This window comes from Ctenopharyngodon idella, chromosome 14 (assembly GCF_019924925.1).
Source record: "Ctenopharyngodon idella isolate HZGC_01 chromosome 14, HZGC01, whole genome shotgun sequence".
NCBI lineage: Eukaryota > Metazoa > Chordata > Actinopteri > Cypriniformes > Xenocyprididae > Ctenopharyngodon > Ctenopharyngodon idella.
Window position 1 is genome coordinate 4263976 of NC_067233.1, and position 14769 is coordinate 4278744.

Genomic DNA, 14769 nt, shown 5'->3' on the forward strand with positions numbered 1-14769 from the left:
ATAATCATAAAAAATCATCAGTATCACGATTTCCACACAAATATTAAGCAGCACAACTGTTTTCAGCATTGATAATAATCATAAATGTTTCTTGAGCATCAAATCAGCATATTAGAATGATTTCTGAAGGATCATGTGACACTGAAGACTGGAGTAATGATGCTGAAAATTCAGCTTTGATCACAGGAATAAATTACATTATAATATATACTAAAATAGAAACAGTTACTTTCACAATTTTACAGTTTTTACTGTATTTATCAAATAAATGCAGCTTTGGTGAGCATAAGAGACTTCTTTTAAAAACATTAAAAAAATCTTACCAACCCCAAACTTTTGAATGGTAGTGTATCTTGTTGAAATTATACACAGTTTCGACTGTATGCATGCTTAAAGGATTAGTTCACTTTAAAATGTAAATTAAGATTAAGATTTACTCACCCTCAAGCCATCCTAGGTGCATCCTAAAGCGTAACTCACGTCACGTGGTGTAAGCCTTTTGAACTGCGAGAGGCGTTACACTTTTATCGTAAGTTAAATACGGAAGGCGGTCTGGCGGAAGCTAGATATTTTACTTTATAACTTGTTAAATATGGATATTTTTTTTTTACACAAATGCATCGCTTCAGAAGGTCTTTATTAACCCCCCGGAGCCGTGTGGAGTACGTTTATGATGGATGGAAGCACTTTCTTGAGCTTCAAACTCATTGGTTCACTGCCATTATAAAACTTGGACACGTCAGGATATTTATTAATATAACTCCAATTGTGTTCATCAGAAAGAAGAAAGTCATGTACACCTAGGATGGCTTGAGGGTGAGTAAATCTTGGGGTAATTTTCATTTTAAACTGAACTAATCCTTTAATTGTGTGGTATATATTATAAAAATACTTTATAATTTAAAAAAATGAAATAGCTTAAAGCAAAAAGATATGAGTGTCCTTCTTGGCATTTTTCCAATTTCCAAATTCACTTTGTGTCTTATCATTGTAGCATTAAAGAGGACTGGGGTTGTGGCGAATAGCTGTGTGGATTGGGAAGCCTCGTCTCTTAACTTGACACTATCAAATGAACCTTTCAGATCAATTTGGTCTTAGCTGTGAACTCCCTCTAAACTGCAGCAGCCACAGCGCACAGTTAAATTGAACATTTCAGGTAAATAACCACTATCCTGTGATAGTGACGTAATTACAGCCGTGAGTGAGGATTGAATCAGAGCTCTGCACTGGGCTGCTTCTTTATCTAGCTTTAAGATCGTATGAGGCAGAGTTAATAATCATAGATTTAATAGAGTTTGGTTGTATTTCTTAAAGGAATAGCCACCTAAAAATGAAAAATCTGCCTTTTTGTATTCTCATCCTTATGTCGTTCCAATTCTGTCTGCTGTTTCCATACTATAACAATTCATAGTGACCACAAGCTTCAAAAGGCGCTATAAAAATGGTCTGTATACTATATTTTAAGTCGTCTGAAGTGAGGAACAGAATGAAATTTAAGTTATTCACTGATAATCTTCACCTCCACTGCATCTGTCAAATCAATTTGGCACCTGTGCTTCAGGTTGGACATCAATAACATCAAACATTATTGGTTCTCCAGTGTCTCATAACCAGGTGTCTCGTAAAACCAAAACGGCCTGCGCCATATTTGATTTGAGCGCTGCGGTGGAAAACAACCGATGACAGTGAGCAAATAATGACAGGATTGTAATTATTGGGTGCTGTGTTGTTATTGTTAACTAAAAATAAACAATTTTTTTTTTAATCATTTAAAATAAAGCTGAAATCTAATAAAATATAAACGTTAGATGAAAAAACAAAAACTTAAAAAGGGATATGTCTGTTAATTCATGACTTTCTAAAATATCGAGGTAATGTTCAAACTCTTTATTAAAATCGCTGGATTACATAAAAAGAATTGACAAGACATTTCGATGTTCATCCAAACACTATCCTCAGTTGTAAAAACACAGGAAGTAACTCTGGCAAATATGTCAGAGTAGATGGTATTCCTCGTCGCTTACGGTGGTGCCCCTCCGTCTCGAGATGTGTGCCCGCTGATCTCTCCATACAGCGCCGTGGCATCGTTTCTAAAACAGCATTATAGGCGTGGGACAGATGATGCCTCAGACCCCCTCCTCTGTTCAGTGAGGGACGCTCCACTTTCACATGAATCGAATCACTATTGTATGGAAATAACAGCATAAAGAATTGGAACGACATAAGTATGAGTAAAAAAAGGCAGATTTTTTATTTTTAGGTGGCTATTCCTTTAAGATATACAACTAAACTCTATTAAAGCTATGATTATTAACTCTGCCTTACCCAAAAATGAAATTCTGTCATCATTTACTCACTGTCTATAAGGCTTTCACACCTGAAATAGTTAACCCTGGGTCATTAAAACCGAATCCTGGGTTATCTTGCTTGACGTTTCACACTGCTCATAATTTACCGGGGGTTCACAATTAATCCTGGGTATTCATAAGCTGACGTTTCACACTGTACATTCATAAACCTTGGGTTAATGGTGTTATTTGCAGTGTCAGTGTCATTGATTGGATAAACGCACCACGCGACCTGTTTACATTGCTCTAGCATTACGCATCCTCGTATTGCCAACTGTATCAAGTTTATACTGAATGGATATTTCGGACTATGAAGGTAAGAATGAAACGGTCTCTTGTCACATTTTCTGTCAATATTTGACATTTTTTCCTTTCAAACACTAAATTTACCGTTTATAAACAATGTGCAGTGTTTCCACGACTGTCCAAAGCAGGCAAATATGAGGAACGCGATTTGTTGTCTGTTGCTAAGCGTCTAGCTGTAACTTTCTAACACCACATCATTTCACACTGTACAAGTTTGGCACAGCAATGCGGGGTTAACACCGGAGCAGGGTTTCATAACCCCGGGTAAAAAGAGGTGCTAACCCCGCTTCTAAATTACAAGTGTGAACCGTTCTTTTACCCGGGGTTAAAAGCGGTGTTTAGAACAAACATAACCCAGGGTTAAGCGCAGTGTGAAAAGCCCTAAGTTCCAAACCTGTATGAATTTATTTCTTTTGTTGAACACAAAAGATGATGTTTTGAAGAATGTCAATAACCAAACAGTTGATGGACCCCATTAACTTCCATAGTATGGGGGGAAAAAATTACTGTGGAAGTCAATGGGGCTCATTAACTGTTTGGTTAGCGACATTTATGAAACTATCCCTTTAAATGAAAATTAGAAATGTTTGCATTGACAATTAACCGAAATAAGTTTAAATACTAAAATTACTAAAACAGAAGTAAATATTAATTATTTACAAAAAAAACTGAAATATTTACACAAATAAAACAAAAAACCTATTTAAACTTACTTACTAACAATTGACCATTCGCAAAGACCCGCCCCCTTTAGTTACTGTCGCTACGTCCGTTCTCACTCCACACATCATGTTCTCACACAGTGAAAAATACATTGAGGAGCAAAGAGGAAACTAACAACGCACCGACAGACAAGACAGAGGAGGTTACTTTTGGTATGAAACAAAGTCTTAGCTTTCAAATTTTTTTTTTTTTTTTTTTTTTTTTAAAGAAATTCAAACAATAAATACCATTTTGTGGCGCTTTAATGTGTCATGACAGATCGCTGTAACACCTCAGGTCAAGCGACATGTAAACCGATCATCTCTGCGTAGTTATTGCATGAAATAAACATGAATCAACATCTGAAGGAATGTTGTTTCAACCGCGGAAAGACGACAAAACACCATTTTTCAAGTTCAAGTTCATCGATGTTAATCTACTAACTCACCTGTCTGGTTTGTTTGTCGGACAAAATGGCGGATTTGGCGTTATGAATGGTCAGATCGCCTGTCAATCAAACTCCTGGTGAAGGGTGAATTAACTGAAATAAGTTTAAATACTAAAAATTACTAAAACGGAAGTAAATAGGTCATTTACAAAAAAAACTAATATATATATATATATATATATATATATATATATATATAAAAGCTACTGAAACTTAAAATTACTAACAATTAAAATGAAAAATGAAAATAAAAAAAATCAAAGGTACTTCAAAATATTAATAAATGCAATAAAAGTATATAAAAATGGTAAAATAATACTGATGTGGGTGAACTGTTCGTTTAAATTTGACCCGTTCAACCAGTGGAAAAGGAAGAAAATAAGAGCTGTCTAATTTGATCTGTTGTGGAGTTTGTTGCTGATCGCGGCTGTTGTTGTTCTCAGAATAACACTGATTCTGGCCTGCCCCATGGACCTGAAGAATTTCCCTATGGATGTGCAGACCTGTATAATGCAGCTGGAGAGCTGTAAGTATGCCCTGATCCTTTCAGCCAGATGGAGAGGATTTATTCAGTGGTGCAGAGATGGATGTTGTACTGGCTGGCACCAGCAGATGAAGAGCGTAGTGATTTAAGGCCGCCTTCAAGTAGATTCAGCAGTCAGCAGAGAGACGCTTCGGGCACTAGCCAACTCCGGCCCTTCCTGCCATTACAGTTCTGTTATTTACTATTGATTCTCAAATTATAGCGTATTTCTGCAGGGGAAACTTTGTTTGAATGAAGCATTTTGAAATTTATGAGCAAATTAGTTGGAGTGGGTGACGGATGGAGCAGGTTTGGTGGTTATGTAACAAATCTCTCCCATTAAAATCGATGCATGCTTTTTGTTTTAGATTTTGACATTATATATATTATTGATTTTTCGAGAAATGCATGTTGAGATCATTTCTTTCAGAGGTATATGAGGTGGGCGACTCGCTAAAATAGGTGCCGAATCCAATTTCAGACCTGCTGACACTAATGAAGCTCTTATTTTCACTGTCATGGACAACACTATTGTTTCATCTTTCCTCCACTAGTTGGCTACACGATGAACGATCTTATATTTGAGTGGGACGAGAAGGGAGCCGTGCAGGTAGCAGACGGACTGACGTTACCTCAGTTTATACTGAAGGAAGAGAAGGATCTGCGCTACTGTACCAAGCACTATAATACAGGTAAGTGTCTTATTCGTCTGTATGTGAAGCTGTGCTGTTTGTTCAGAGCTGACACTGCACTAAATGTGGCCGGACACAAGCGCAAACTATTGTTGGATCTATTGTTACGAAGCACTTGGTACCAAAATGGGTTCAATGAAAGGTTGTGGACCACAGCTCTGCTTTGAATCTTCTTCATGAACTTTCGATTGGGTTAAATACCATCTGTTCAGTCAGCGTTGACAGTCAGGATTTGTTACACTCCAGATAAACTGGAAAATTGCTGAAGGCCAGACAAGTTCAGATCGAAAATAGAAGCAAGCCAAAACAGCAGGGACAGTCAGAGCAGATTTTCTGTCTTTCTTGAATTATTATCATTGAGCTAATGAGAGTTTGTGTTTTTGTTTTCTTTAAAACATGGATATAAGTTCTTTATTTTTCTTTAGCATTAGGTTTTTTTTAAGACAGTCACATTTATCTGATATCATAATAGGCTTGAGGAGTAAGACAACTTTAAAAAGGTTAAAAAAGGTTACTAAATTGTTCTCTAAGGTCCACTTATAAATTTATTAAGATTTTAATATCAAAAATCATCCTAATTTAGAAGTAATAGGCTATTTTTCATCCTGCGTTTGACCCTCTCTTTTGAACACTCAGTTTTGATGGGCGTCTTTTGCATATTAAAATGGAATTGTTTTGAAAACTTCCGATGTTGAAAAATATCTACTTTAACATTTTTCTAACAGTATGAAACATTTATGTGTATTACGTATGCATTATAACTCTTGGTTGTGGCAAATACAGTTTAAGTACTTGGAGTTACCACAGTTATAATTGACAGGATAAGTTGTTTCGTGTAAACGAATTATGAATGAATGTTCATCCTTTGTCGTTCTTATAGTTCATCGTTCATCCTTTTCTATGAAGTGAAAAACATATACATTGTCATTTGCAGTGTCGTGTTTTAAATAAAATGAAACGTGTTGTAATGTCTCACTGATGACAAAACAGAAGATCTCGCTCACTAAAGCTTTTATTCAGGATTACAGCGAATGGCTTCCATCAAAACAATAACAAAAGCAGCAGTGTCTACATGCTTTTTTCCATATCCGATATAGATAATATCATTTTTTTTTTTTCTGGTCTGTCTTTGCATATTTTACCATGAGGTAATCCAGAACTAACTAATATCAGTCAGATTTAAATACTTAAAGGATTAGTAGTAAAACTTTACAATAAGGTTCATTAGTTAATCAATGAATTAACTAACATGAACTAACCATGAGCAATACATTTGTTATTGTATTTACTAATCTTTGCTAACGTTAGTGAAAATACAGCGGTTCATTGTGTGTTCATGTTAGTTTACAGTGCATTAACTAATGTTAACAAGATTTTAATAATGTATTAGTAAATGTTGAAATTAACATTAACAAATATTAATAAATGCTGCATAAGTGCAGTTCATTATTAGTTCATGATAACTAATGTTAACTAATGAACCTTATTGTAAAGTGTTACCAGATTAGTTCACTTTAAAATGAAAATTACCCCATGATTTACTCAAGCCATCCTAGATGTATATGACTTTCTTCTTTTCTGATGAACACAATGTGCGTTATACTACAAGTTATAAAGTAAATTCAACTTATGTAAAAAGTGTAACTGACATTGCATCAGTTCCACTTAAGTTGAATAGGGAAGGCGTAGGATGTAGAGAGGCGTAACACTTTCTTCGTAAGTTAAATACGGAAGGCGGTCTGGCGGAAGCTAGATATTTTACTTTATATCTTACACAAATGCATCACTTCGCTTCAGAAGGCCTTTATTAACCCCCCGGAGCCGTGTGGAGTACGTTCATGATGGATGGATGCATTTTTTTGAGCTTCAAACTTGTTGCCCCCGTTCACTGCCATTATAAAGCTTGGACGCATCAGGATATTTATTAATACACTGCAAAAAATGCTTTTCTTACTTAGTATTTTTGTCTTGTTTCCAGTCCAAATATCTAAAAATTCTTAAATTATTAGATAAATAAAAAGACGATATTTTTTTCTTGTTTTCTGGGGGGAAAAAATCAAAATGAAGTTAGTTTTTGCTTAAAACAAGCAAAATTATCTGCCAATGGGGTGAGAAAAGTAATCTTGTTTTTGTTTGGGACAGAAACAGGAAACAAGATTTCAAACAGAAACAAGATTATTTTTCTCACCCCATTGGCAGATAATTTTGCTTGTTTTAAGCAAAAACTAACTTCATTTTGAACATTTTCACTGTGTTCAAAGAAGAAAGTCATATACATCTAGGATGGCTTGAGGGTGAGTAAATCTTGGGGTAATTTTCATTTTAAAGTGAACTAATCCTTTAAATATGGCTCAATATTTGCTCAATTATCTCTCTCTCTCTCTCTCTCTCTCTCTCTCTCTCTCTCTCTCTCTCTCTCTCTCTCTCTCTCTCTCTCTCTCTCTCTCTTTTTCTCATTCCTGTCTGAGGTGCATCTCATATGCGGCCACAAGTCATATTTCTTTGGTGTGCTTACTTTGCACTTCACCTATCACCTCTGTGTTTGTGCGCATCAAAGACCCTGAAGATGCCCTAACTCTCTAATCATCACTCACTGTCTCAGTTCTTCTCTCTCTCTCGCTCTCTCTCTCTCTCTCTCTCTCTCTCTCTCTCTCTCTCTCTCTCTCTCTCTCTCTCTCTCTCTCTCTCTCTCTCTCTCTCTATGCATAGTCGTGTTCCTTCAGCGTGAGCACTGGACAGTCAGACTTCAGTACATGCGCTCTGCTGCTCCCCAGTCAAGCATTAACCGGAAATTAAAGTGTCGTTTTTCTCAGATTTATTAGTGGCAATCTATTTTGATTTGCAGAGCAGGCCTAAGCTCTGCAGTCCAGCCTCCTCTCAGTTTGTCTTCCTCATCCGATTGCATTCTCCAAGTCCCTTGGGAAAAATAGACACTCTTGTAGTTTTAATTTTAGTGCTGGTCAGTTGCATCTCTGCTGTTTTTCGCTTGGCTGTTTACAATCAACAAACATTGCAGGCCGAAGAAAGTGTTTGCTCGCTCTGTTTGAGTCAATACCTCTGTTTGCTTTTAGTACTAGCAGTTCCTTTTGTGTCTTTATCTATATTCATAAATGCAACAATGTAGTCAATACATAATATTCTCAAGAGTAAGGGAATAATCTGGAGGTTTATGCTGCATCAACTCTGTAACAACTGCAATAGCTTGAAAATTCCAGTTCAGCTGAATAAATGGTGGAAGTTAAATGAACCTTGACCCTGACATTTTCAGCTCAGCTGTCTAGTTATAGTGTGGGAACACACATGGAAGTGTCATGGGGCTATAAACTAGGAATGGGATTTGACTATTCTGGTTCCAGTTCCAATTTCTTTAAATTTAGTAATTTAAAGAATTACTAAAATTACTTATTGAATTCCAATTTACTTATTGATGTTTGAAGAAAAAATTCACATAATTTATTAATAATTAATATTAAAGGGGACCTATTATGCAAAATTCACTTTTACATGGTGTTTGAACATAAATGTGTGTCAGCAGTGTGTGTACACAACCACCCTATAATGATAAAATCCACCCACTCCTCTTTTTTTAATCCCCATGAAACCTCATTTTCTGAGCAATGTGACGTCACATTGCTTAGGCTGCCATGTTTATCTCCTCGCCAGAGCATTTAACAGCAGAATTCAAGTAAGAAATGTTTTCTTATTAAACCTACTGAAGTTATTCACTCAAGAGCAGTGAGTGATTTTCTGTTTTTCTTTTGTTGTTTGATTCATATTAACCACATATACAGCAGTAGGAACTATATATTACGCTGCTGTCACTTTAATACACAGATCTAATATACACATGTGATTTCTTTCCCTGCCGTTTACGTTCACAGTCATAACCGACTGTGTTTATGTGAACTTTGTGTTTTTGACATAACCTTGTGTGTATTTGACAGTTTTGGTGCAATAAGATGTGAAAGAAAACTTAGTTTAATACTCGCACGACGCGCCGTCTGACATCCAGCTTTCTGTGCGCGTGCTTCAGATGTGTGCGCTCAGAAAACCATATATCAGAAGTTGAAACTGATATGGCTTTATAAACTTTCATAATGATGAAGAACTGCAATGTCATGTGAGCGTGACCACGATAGAGATGATAATCAAAACCAAACAGATGTTTGTTATTTCCAAGATGTAGGCTCCGCCCTCTTCTGGAAAGCGGGCTGGGGAGCAGCAGCTCATTTGCATTTAAAGATACATGCACGAAAACAGCATGTTTTTCCTTCCACTCAAAAATGGTATACAACATTGTATAATAAATGATCTGTGAGGTATTTTGAGCTGAAACTTCGCAGACACATTCTGGGGACACCTGAGACTTATATTACATCTTGTGAAAAGGAGCTTAATAGGTCCCCTTTAAATGTGATCATTTAAAACAATTCTTCCAAAATGTGTTTACATAGACTTTTTTTGGACTTTAGGGCAAAACGCATAATGTGTATCTGTAACTACATTTTGTCATATGGGAAAAAGCAGTCAGTATATACACTGATTGAAGTCTGTAAGCTGCATATGTTTGATTCGCTAAAAAGAACCAACTCACTAGAGTCATTTGTTCAGGAATCGGACTACACTGGTTGCACTGTATGTGTTCGATTCACTATAAAAAACAGACTCATAAGAGTCATTAATTCTGTAATTGGACTACACTGGTCAAGCTCTCTGTTTTGCTCCAAATCAGTATCTCTATTTTACTTTGGTAAACTGTAAATAGAATCAAACATGATTTGGTTCTGGCATTTTTTTTATGGAACTGTTTATAAATGGAAAAAGAAAAACACTAGAGAATCATTAGAAGACGATTAAAGCCACATACTATTTGTGTTTCAGGGAAGTTCACCTGCATAGAGGCTCGTTTCCACCTGGAGAGACAGATGGGCTATTATCTGATCCAGATGTACATTCCCAGTCTTCTGATTGTCATTTTGTCTTGGGTGTCCTTCTGGATCAACATGGACGCTGCCCCTGCCCGTGTAGGTTTGGGCATCACAACTGTGCTGACCATGACCACCCAGAGCTCAGGATCTAGAGCTTCTCTTCCCAAGGTCAGTTGGGTCTCAAGCATCTCAAGTTCACAAGCATATTTTAATCTATTTGGTGTATACCACTGCAATATGTCATGGGCTGTAGTAGGCTCCATCACCGTCCACTGCCTGTCTACATACACATCATCCTGACCAAACTCAAACCTCATAAAAAAGGTTTAAAATGATAAAAATGGCAGTGTCGCATGTATCGTTGTATCTGGCGGCACTGAACTGAATAAGAAAGTAGGGCTGCACAATTAATCAAAAACTGCAATAAGGCTGCGATTTTATTAAATAAATAAATGCAGTTTTTTTTCAGAGAGGATTGGTTCGCAATTTGTGCTGATGATTTTTCAATGACCTGCTGTTATTGCCCATTTATTTATTTAAATACATCTTATTTAATTTGTAATTCTGATGTCACTTTTTCTGTGTGTGTGGTTGTTGGGGACTTTTCACAATCACTCTATAACAGGACAGAAATTGTAATCATCATTTCTCTGTACCTGTTTTACTTACTCAGCTTGCTGTAGTACTTCATAGATTTTCAGATCCTACATGCAGCGTTAAGATGAGACAGGATATTGCTGTAGTTTGAGATGTTGATCATCATTTACACGCATCATGACTTGGCACACACACCGTTCAGGTTTAAATAGGTTGACATGAATACCTCTAGCTGGATTTATCATTTTATATGAATGTCTTGGGAGATTATTCCCAGTTTTGATATTTGGCAGATGATTTTAAGTCAATCGTTTTTGATGGATTTTAAGACTTTAAGATTTTAAGAGTGGCAAAAAGACTGAGTGGCAGCATTGGTTTTCAGCGTGAATGCCGCAAAAAATGCACAAAACACATCTAAAATGGGAAAGAGCTTTGAGATTGATTGTACAAATAGATTTGACAAGAAATCTGAGGTGTATTTTTACAGACTACAGAAAAGAGAAGCAAATGGATCGCTGCAATTCACAGAAACAACTGCACTCTCTGCAAAGAAACATTTGCCGTTATCATTTTGTGTCAATATGTTGAATTTTGGGGTAAAATCATACCCTATATATTGTGTTGACAACTGATCAATTACATATCTACCATCTTATATTCTATGCAAGTGGGTGTTTTTAAATAAACACTGACAAAAACTATACAAGTTTTCAAGGGCTATACAAGGGCTGGACGATATATGGGTCAAACAGGTCATTCTTTTTGTCCAAAAGCCTTAATAATAAACAAAAACAAAGATATGACATCCAAAATATGTAAGGTAGTACATCTAGATCTCTTTTATTGAATCCAAAAGGTTTTAATTATATTTTGCTACATATAAATGTATTTTAAAGATTTTGAAGTGTCAAAAGGTCATTCGGTTTAACTGTCCAAAGGGCAATACAGCCATTTCATTTGTGATTAAAATATCTTAAAATGTAATAAATGTATATATTTTTTATTCTGGCATGATTTTATAACATCATATATCAACATAGTGCAAAATGGTATTAAAATTATGTGTAGAAGTCGTTGCTTTGTTATGAGAAAGAATGTCCGGAAAAATGAATTTCATTGATGTCATTCGGAGTAACCAATATAAAGGGACCATTTTGGATCAAGTCATACGGTCAATATTATGTGACAGGATGTGACATCATTCAGACACCTGCAAAGGACCACATGGTCATGAAGCAAAGTAACTAACTCTCTTTTAACTGTTTGAAAAATTAATGTTTTCACTTGATCATACGCATGAAACATCAGGTCATTCGGTACGACCGTTATAAAACATGGAAAATGTTGTAATATTTTAAAAACTTGTACTAAATGTAAAATGTCTGATTGTCCTTTTGCTAGCTAGCTAGAAAGCTAACTAGCTACTAAATTTTGGTTAAACCGAATGACTTTTTTGGTGATAAATTTTGTCCATCTTGTAAAAAATGTCAAAAGCAGTGTTAAATGATTATAAAAACCACATAATCTCATTGTTAACACTTAATAAAACTTCAAACTTAATTACATCAACATTATGTTTTTTTACACTTTTAAAAACCTTATTCGTCAGTGACCCATATATAACATTGATATAAGTGATCATCTGGATTTAGGCCTGCCTATATTGTATTTATATAAAGCGTTCACATTCAAATTTGCTTTATGTATTTCCCCGGTGTCAAAATCAGGAACATCTAAATGTCTGGAAACATGATTCCTGGCTGCATGTCAGTATCAATGGATCACTGGATCTTTGGTAAGTTGTAAGGAGCACTATCGAGTCCAACCTTTAGTTTAAACTGATAATTGTTTGTTTTACTCTCGTTTAGCAGTTTCCCCTATTAAATCCAGTCATGCAGCAGGATCTTTTGCCACTCAGTCCAGCTGAGGGCGTGTTCCGGCGGGAAAGTGACATCAATGCATACCCTCTATAATGACCATGCAGGTGTTGAAAAACGCCATGTTTTTAACGTCAGTGCTCAAGACATGTCCTTGGATGGCTGTACCTCCCCTGTGTCCATCTACATTTATCTAAAAACACAACTTTGTCTCTTGGTTAAAGCTCTGAAGACTATTCGTTCTTGATAATGGTAGGTGTTATTGATGGAAATAATTCTAAAGTTTTCAATTAACCAATCCAATAAAGCCATCTGAGATTAGTGGTGAAGATTAGAACGGAGTATTTCATCAGCGCTGTCTCACCCCAGCGCGCCCCCGTCATTTCAACAATGCTTTGTGAACCGTGCACTCTGTAATGCCACCTAAACTCCACAACCACTTTGGTCACTGGCTTGTCAAATAAAGTGAATCTCAGCCAGGCGGTCGGGCCGACAGCCCAGCTCTTTTCCAGGCCAAAGAAGCAGCTCTCAGCGCGTCTCCCACAGCACACTTCAATCGCCTGTATACGTAGAGACCGGGCCACTGTCTGACAGCGATCACGCTCTGAAAAAAACATGCATAAAGACTCAGTTGATGTGCTGCTAAGCCTAAATTCTTAAAATTGACATATTTTATTCATTAATACTTTGATCCCCTATCTCAGGCTGGGTAGAACAGTCCTTTAAGCTCTCCAGAATTCAGATGAAAGGTATTCTTACCTATAATGGGCATATTTTGCGAGTTTCTCCACTAGAAAGTTCTGAGCAGTTGAGCTAAGCGAGTGACTCAGTGAGTGAACTTTGAGCCAGGCGGTGACTCAGAGTTGTTCTTCGTTGCTCATTGCCAATTCTGTTGATTTCGTCTTGCTGCAGGTCTCGTATGTGAAAGCCATTGACATTTGGATGGCAGTGTGCCTTCTCTTTGTCTTCTCTGCCCTGCTGGAGTATGCGGCCGTCAACTTCATTGCACGCCAACACAAGGAGCTGCTGCGCTTCCACAGGAGGAGAAGGCATCTTAAGGTACAACCCTACAGTACAAGCACACTATCTACAATCCCTGCAGATGCAATATTGCACAGTGCTGAATATTCTCTGTGTTTGGGATTCAAACCTTCAATCTTCTCATGGTTGCATTCTGAGTTACAAAATACAGTAAATATTTCATCAGGGCATTGAAGAGCAAAGCAGAGTCTGGCGAAAATGGCACGGTGCCACATTCAGGTCTTATTGCTGATATGCATTTTAGAATGGAAAATTCCACAGAAGTGAATACAAAACCTACATTTTATCACATTTAATAAATATTTCTGGACACATATATTAATGAAATATATTTTGTTTGTTTAATATTTAGTTTTAATGATAAAATGTCATTTTTTAGTTAAGGAAAAAACATGTATTTGTATTATCATGCTAAATATTTTTCACACAGTGGGTTCATATACAAGAAAATATACTCTACTGTACAAAATTTTGGGTTGGAAAGATTTTTTAAATGTTTTTAAACACACTTATGTTCACAGACCGCATTTATCTGATCAAAAATATAGTGAAAACAGTAATGTTGTGAAATATTACAATGTAAAATAACTCTTCTATTTTAATATATTTTAAAGTGTAATTTATTCCAGTGATCAAAGCTGAATTTTCAGCATCATTACTCTAGTTTTCATTGTCACATGATCCTTCAGAAATCATTCTAAAATGCCGATTTGCTGCTCAAGAAACATTTCTTATTATTATCAATGATGAAAACAGTTGTGCTGCTTAAAATTTTTGTGGAAACCGTGATACATTTTTTCAGGATTCTTTGATGAATAGAAAGTTCATTTATTTGAAATAGAAAGCTTTTATAAATGTCTTTACTGTCACTTTTGATCAATTTAATTTATTACAAAAAAAACTTACTGACCCCAAACTTTTGAACAGTAGTTTAAAAAGTTTCTTTCAGAAGGGGGGAGTCATATTTGGGGAAGCCAGATTGATCTTCTCTCCTGACTTTAGCATGCTGAGACTGAAACCAACATAATGTGAGTTGAAGTTGAAACATTAATGCTCCTTCCATTCATTGAATAATGTGAGTTGGCATGGTGAAATCTTTCAAGTAGTTCAGAAAGCTCCGAATAAATCCTGAATCCCACCGTTGTAATCCTCAGTTTGCCTCTGGGCTGCATGTAATGGGTGCAGTGAGATTAGTCTCTGGTTCCCTTAGCCCTATACAGGTAAATCCACAGAGACCGACTACACAGCCCTCGCTGATAGCAGTCCTTCCACCATTCAGACGCCAAGGGCAATTGTTGCAAACTGCA

At 36.3% G+C, this 14769-nt stretch overlaps 1 protein-coding gene across 3 annotated transcripts in view; it reads left to right on the plus strand.

Moving 5' to 3' along the window:
* glra1 (glycine receptor, alpha 1) overlaps positions 1-14769 on the plus strand; it is a 69570-nt gene that overhangs the window by 38149 nt on the left and 16652 nt on the right. For all 3 annotated transcript variants that reach the window (XM_051860662.1, XM_051860663.1, XM_051860664.1), the window contains 4 exons: positions 4248-4330; positions 4882-5019; positions 9901-10115; positions 13334-13480. In XM_051860662.1, coding sequence (XP_051716622.1) covers positions 4248-4330; positions 4882-5019; positions 9901-10115; positions 13334-13480 — 583 coding nt within the window. The remainder of the gene's footprint in view (positions 1-4247; positions 4331-4881; positions 5020-9900; positions 10116-13333; positions 13481-14769) is intronic.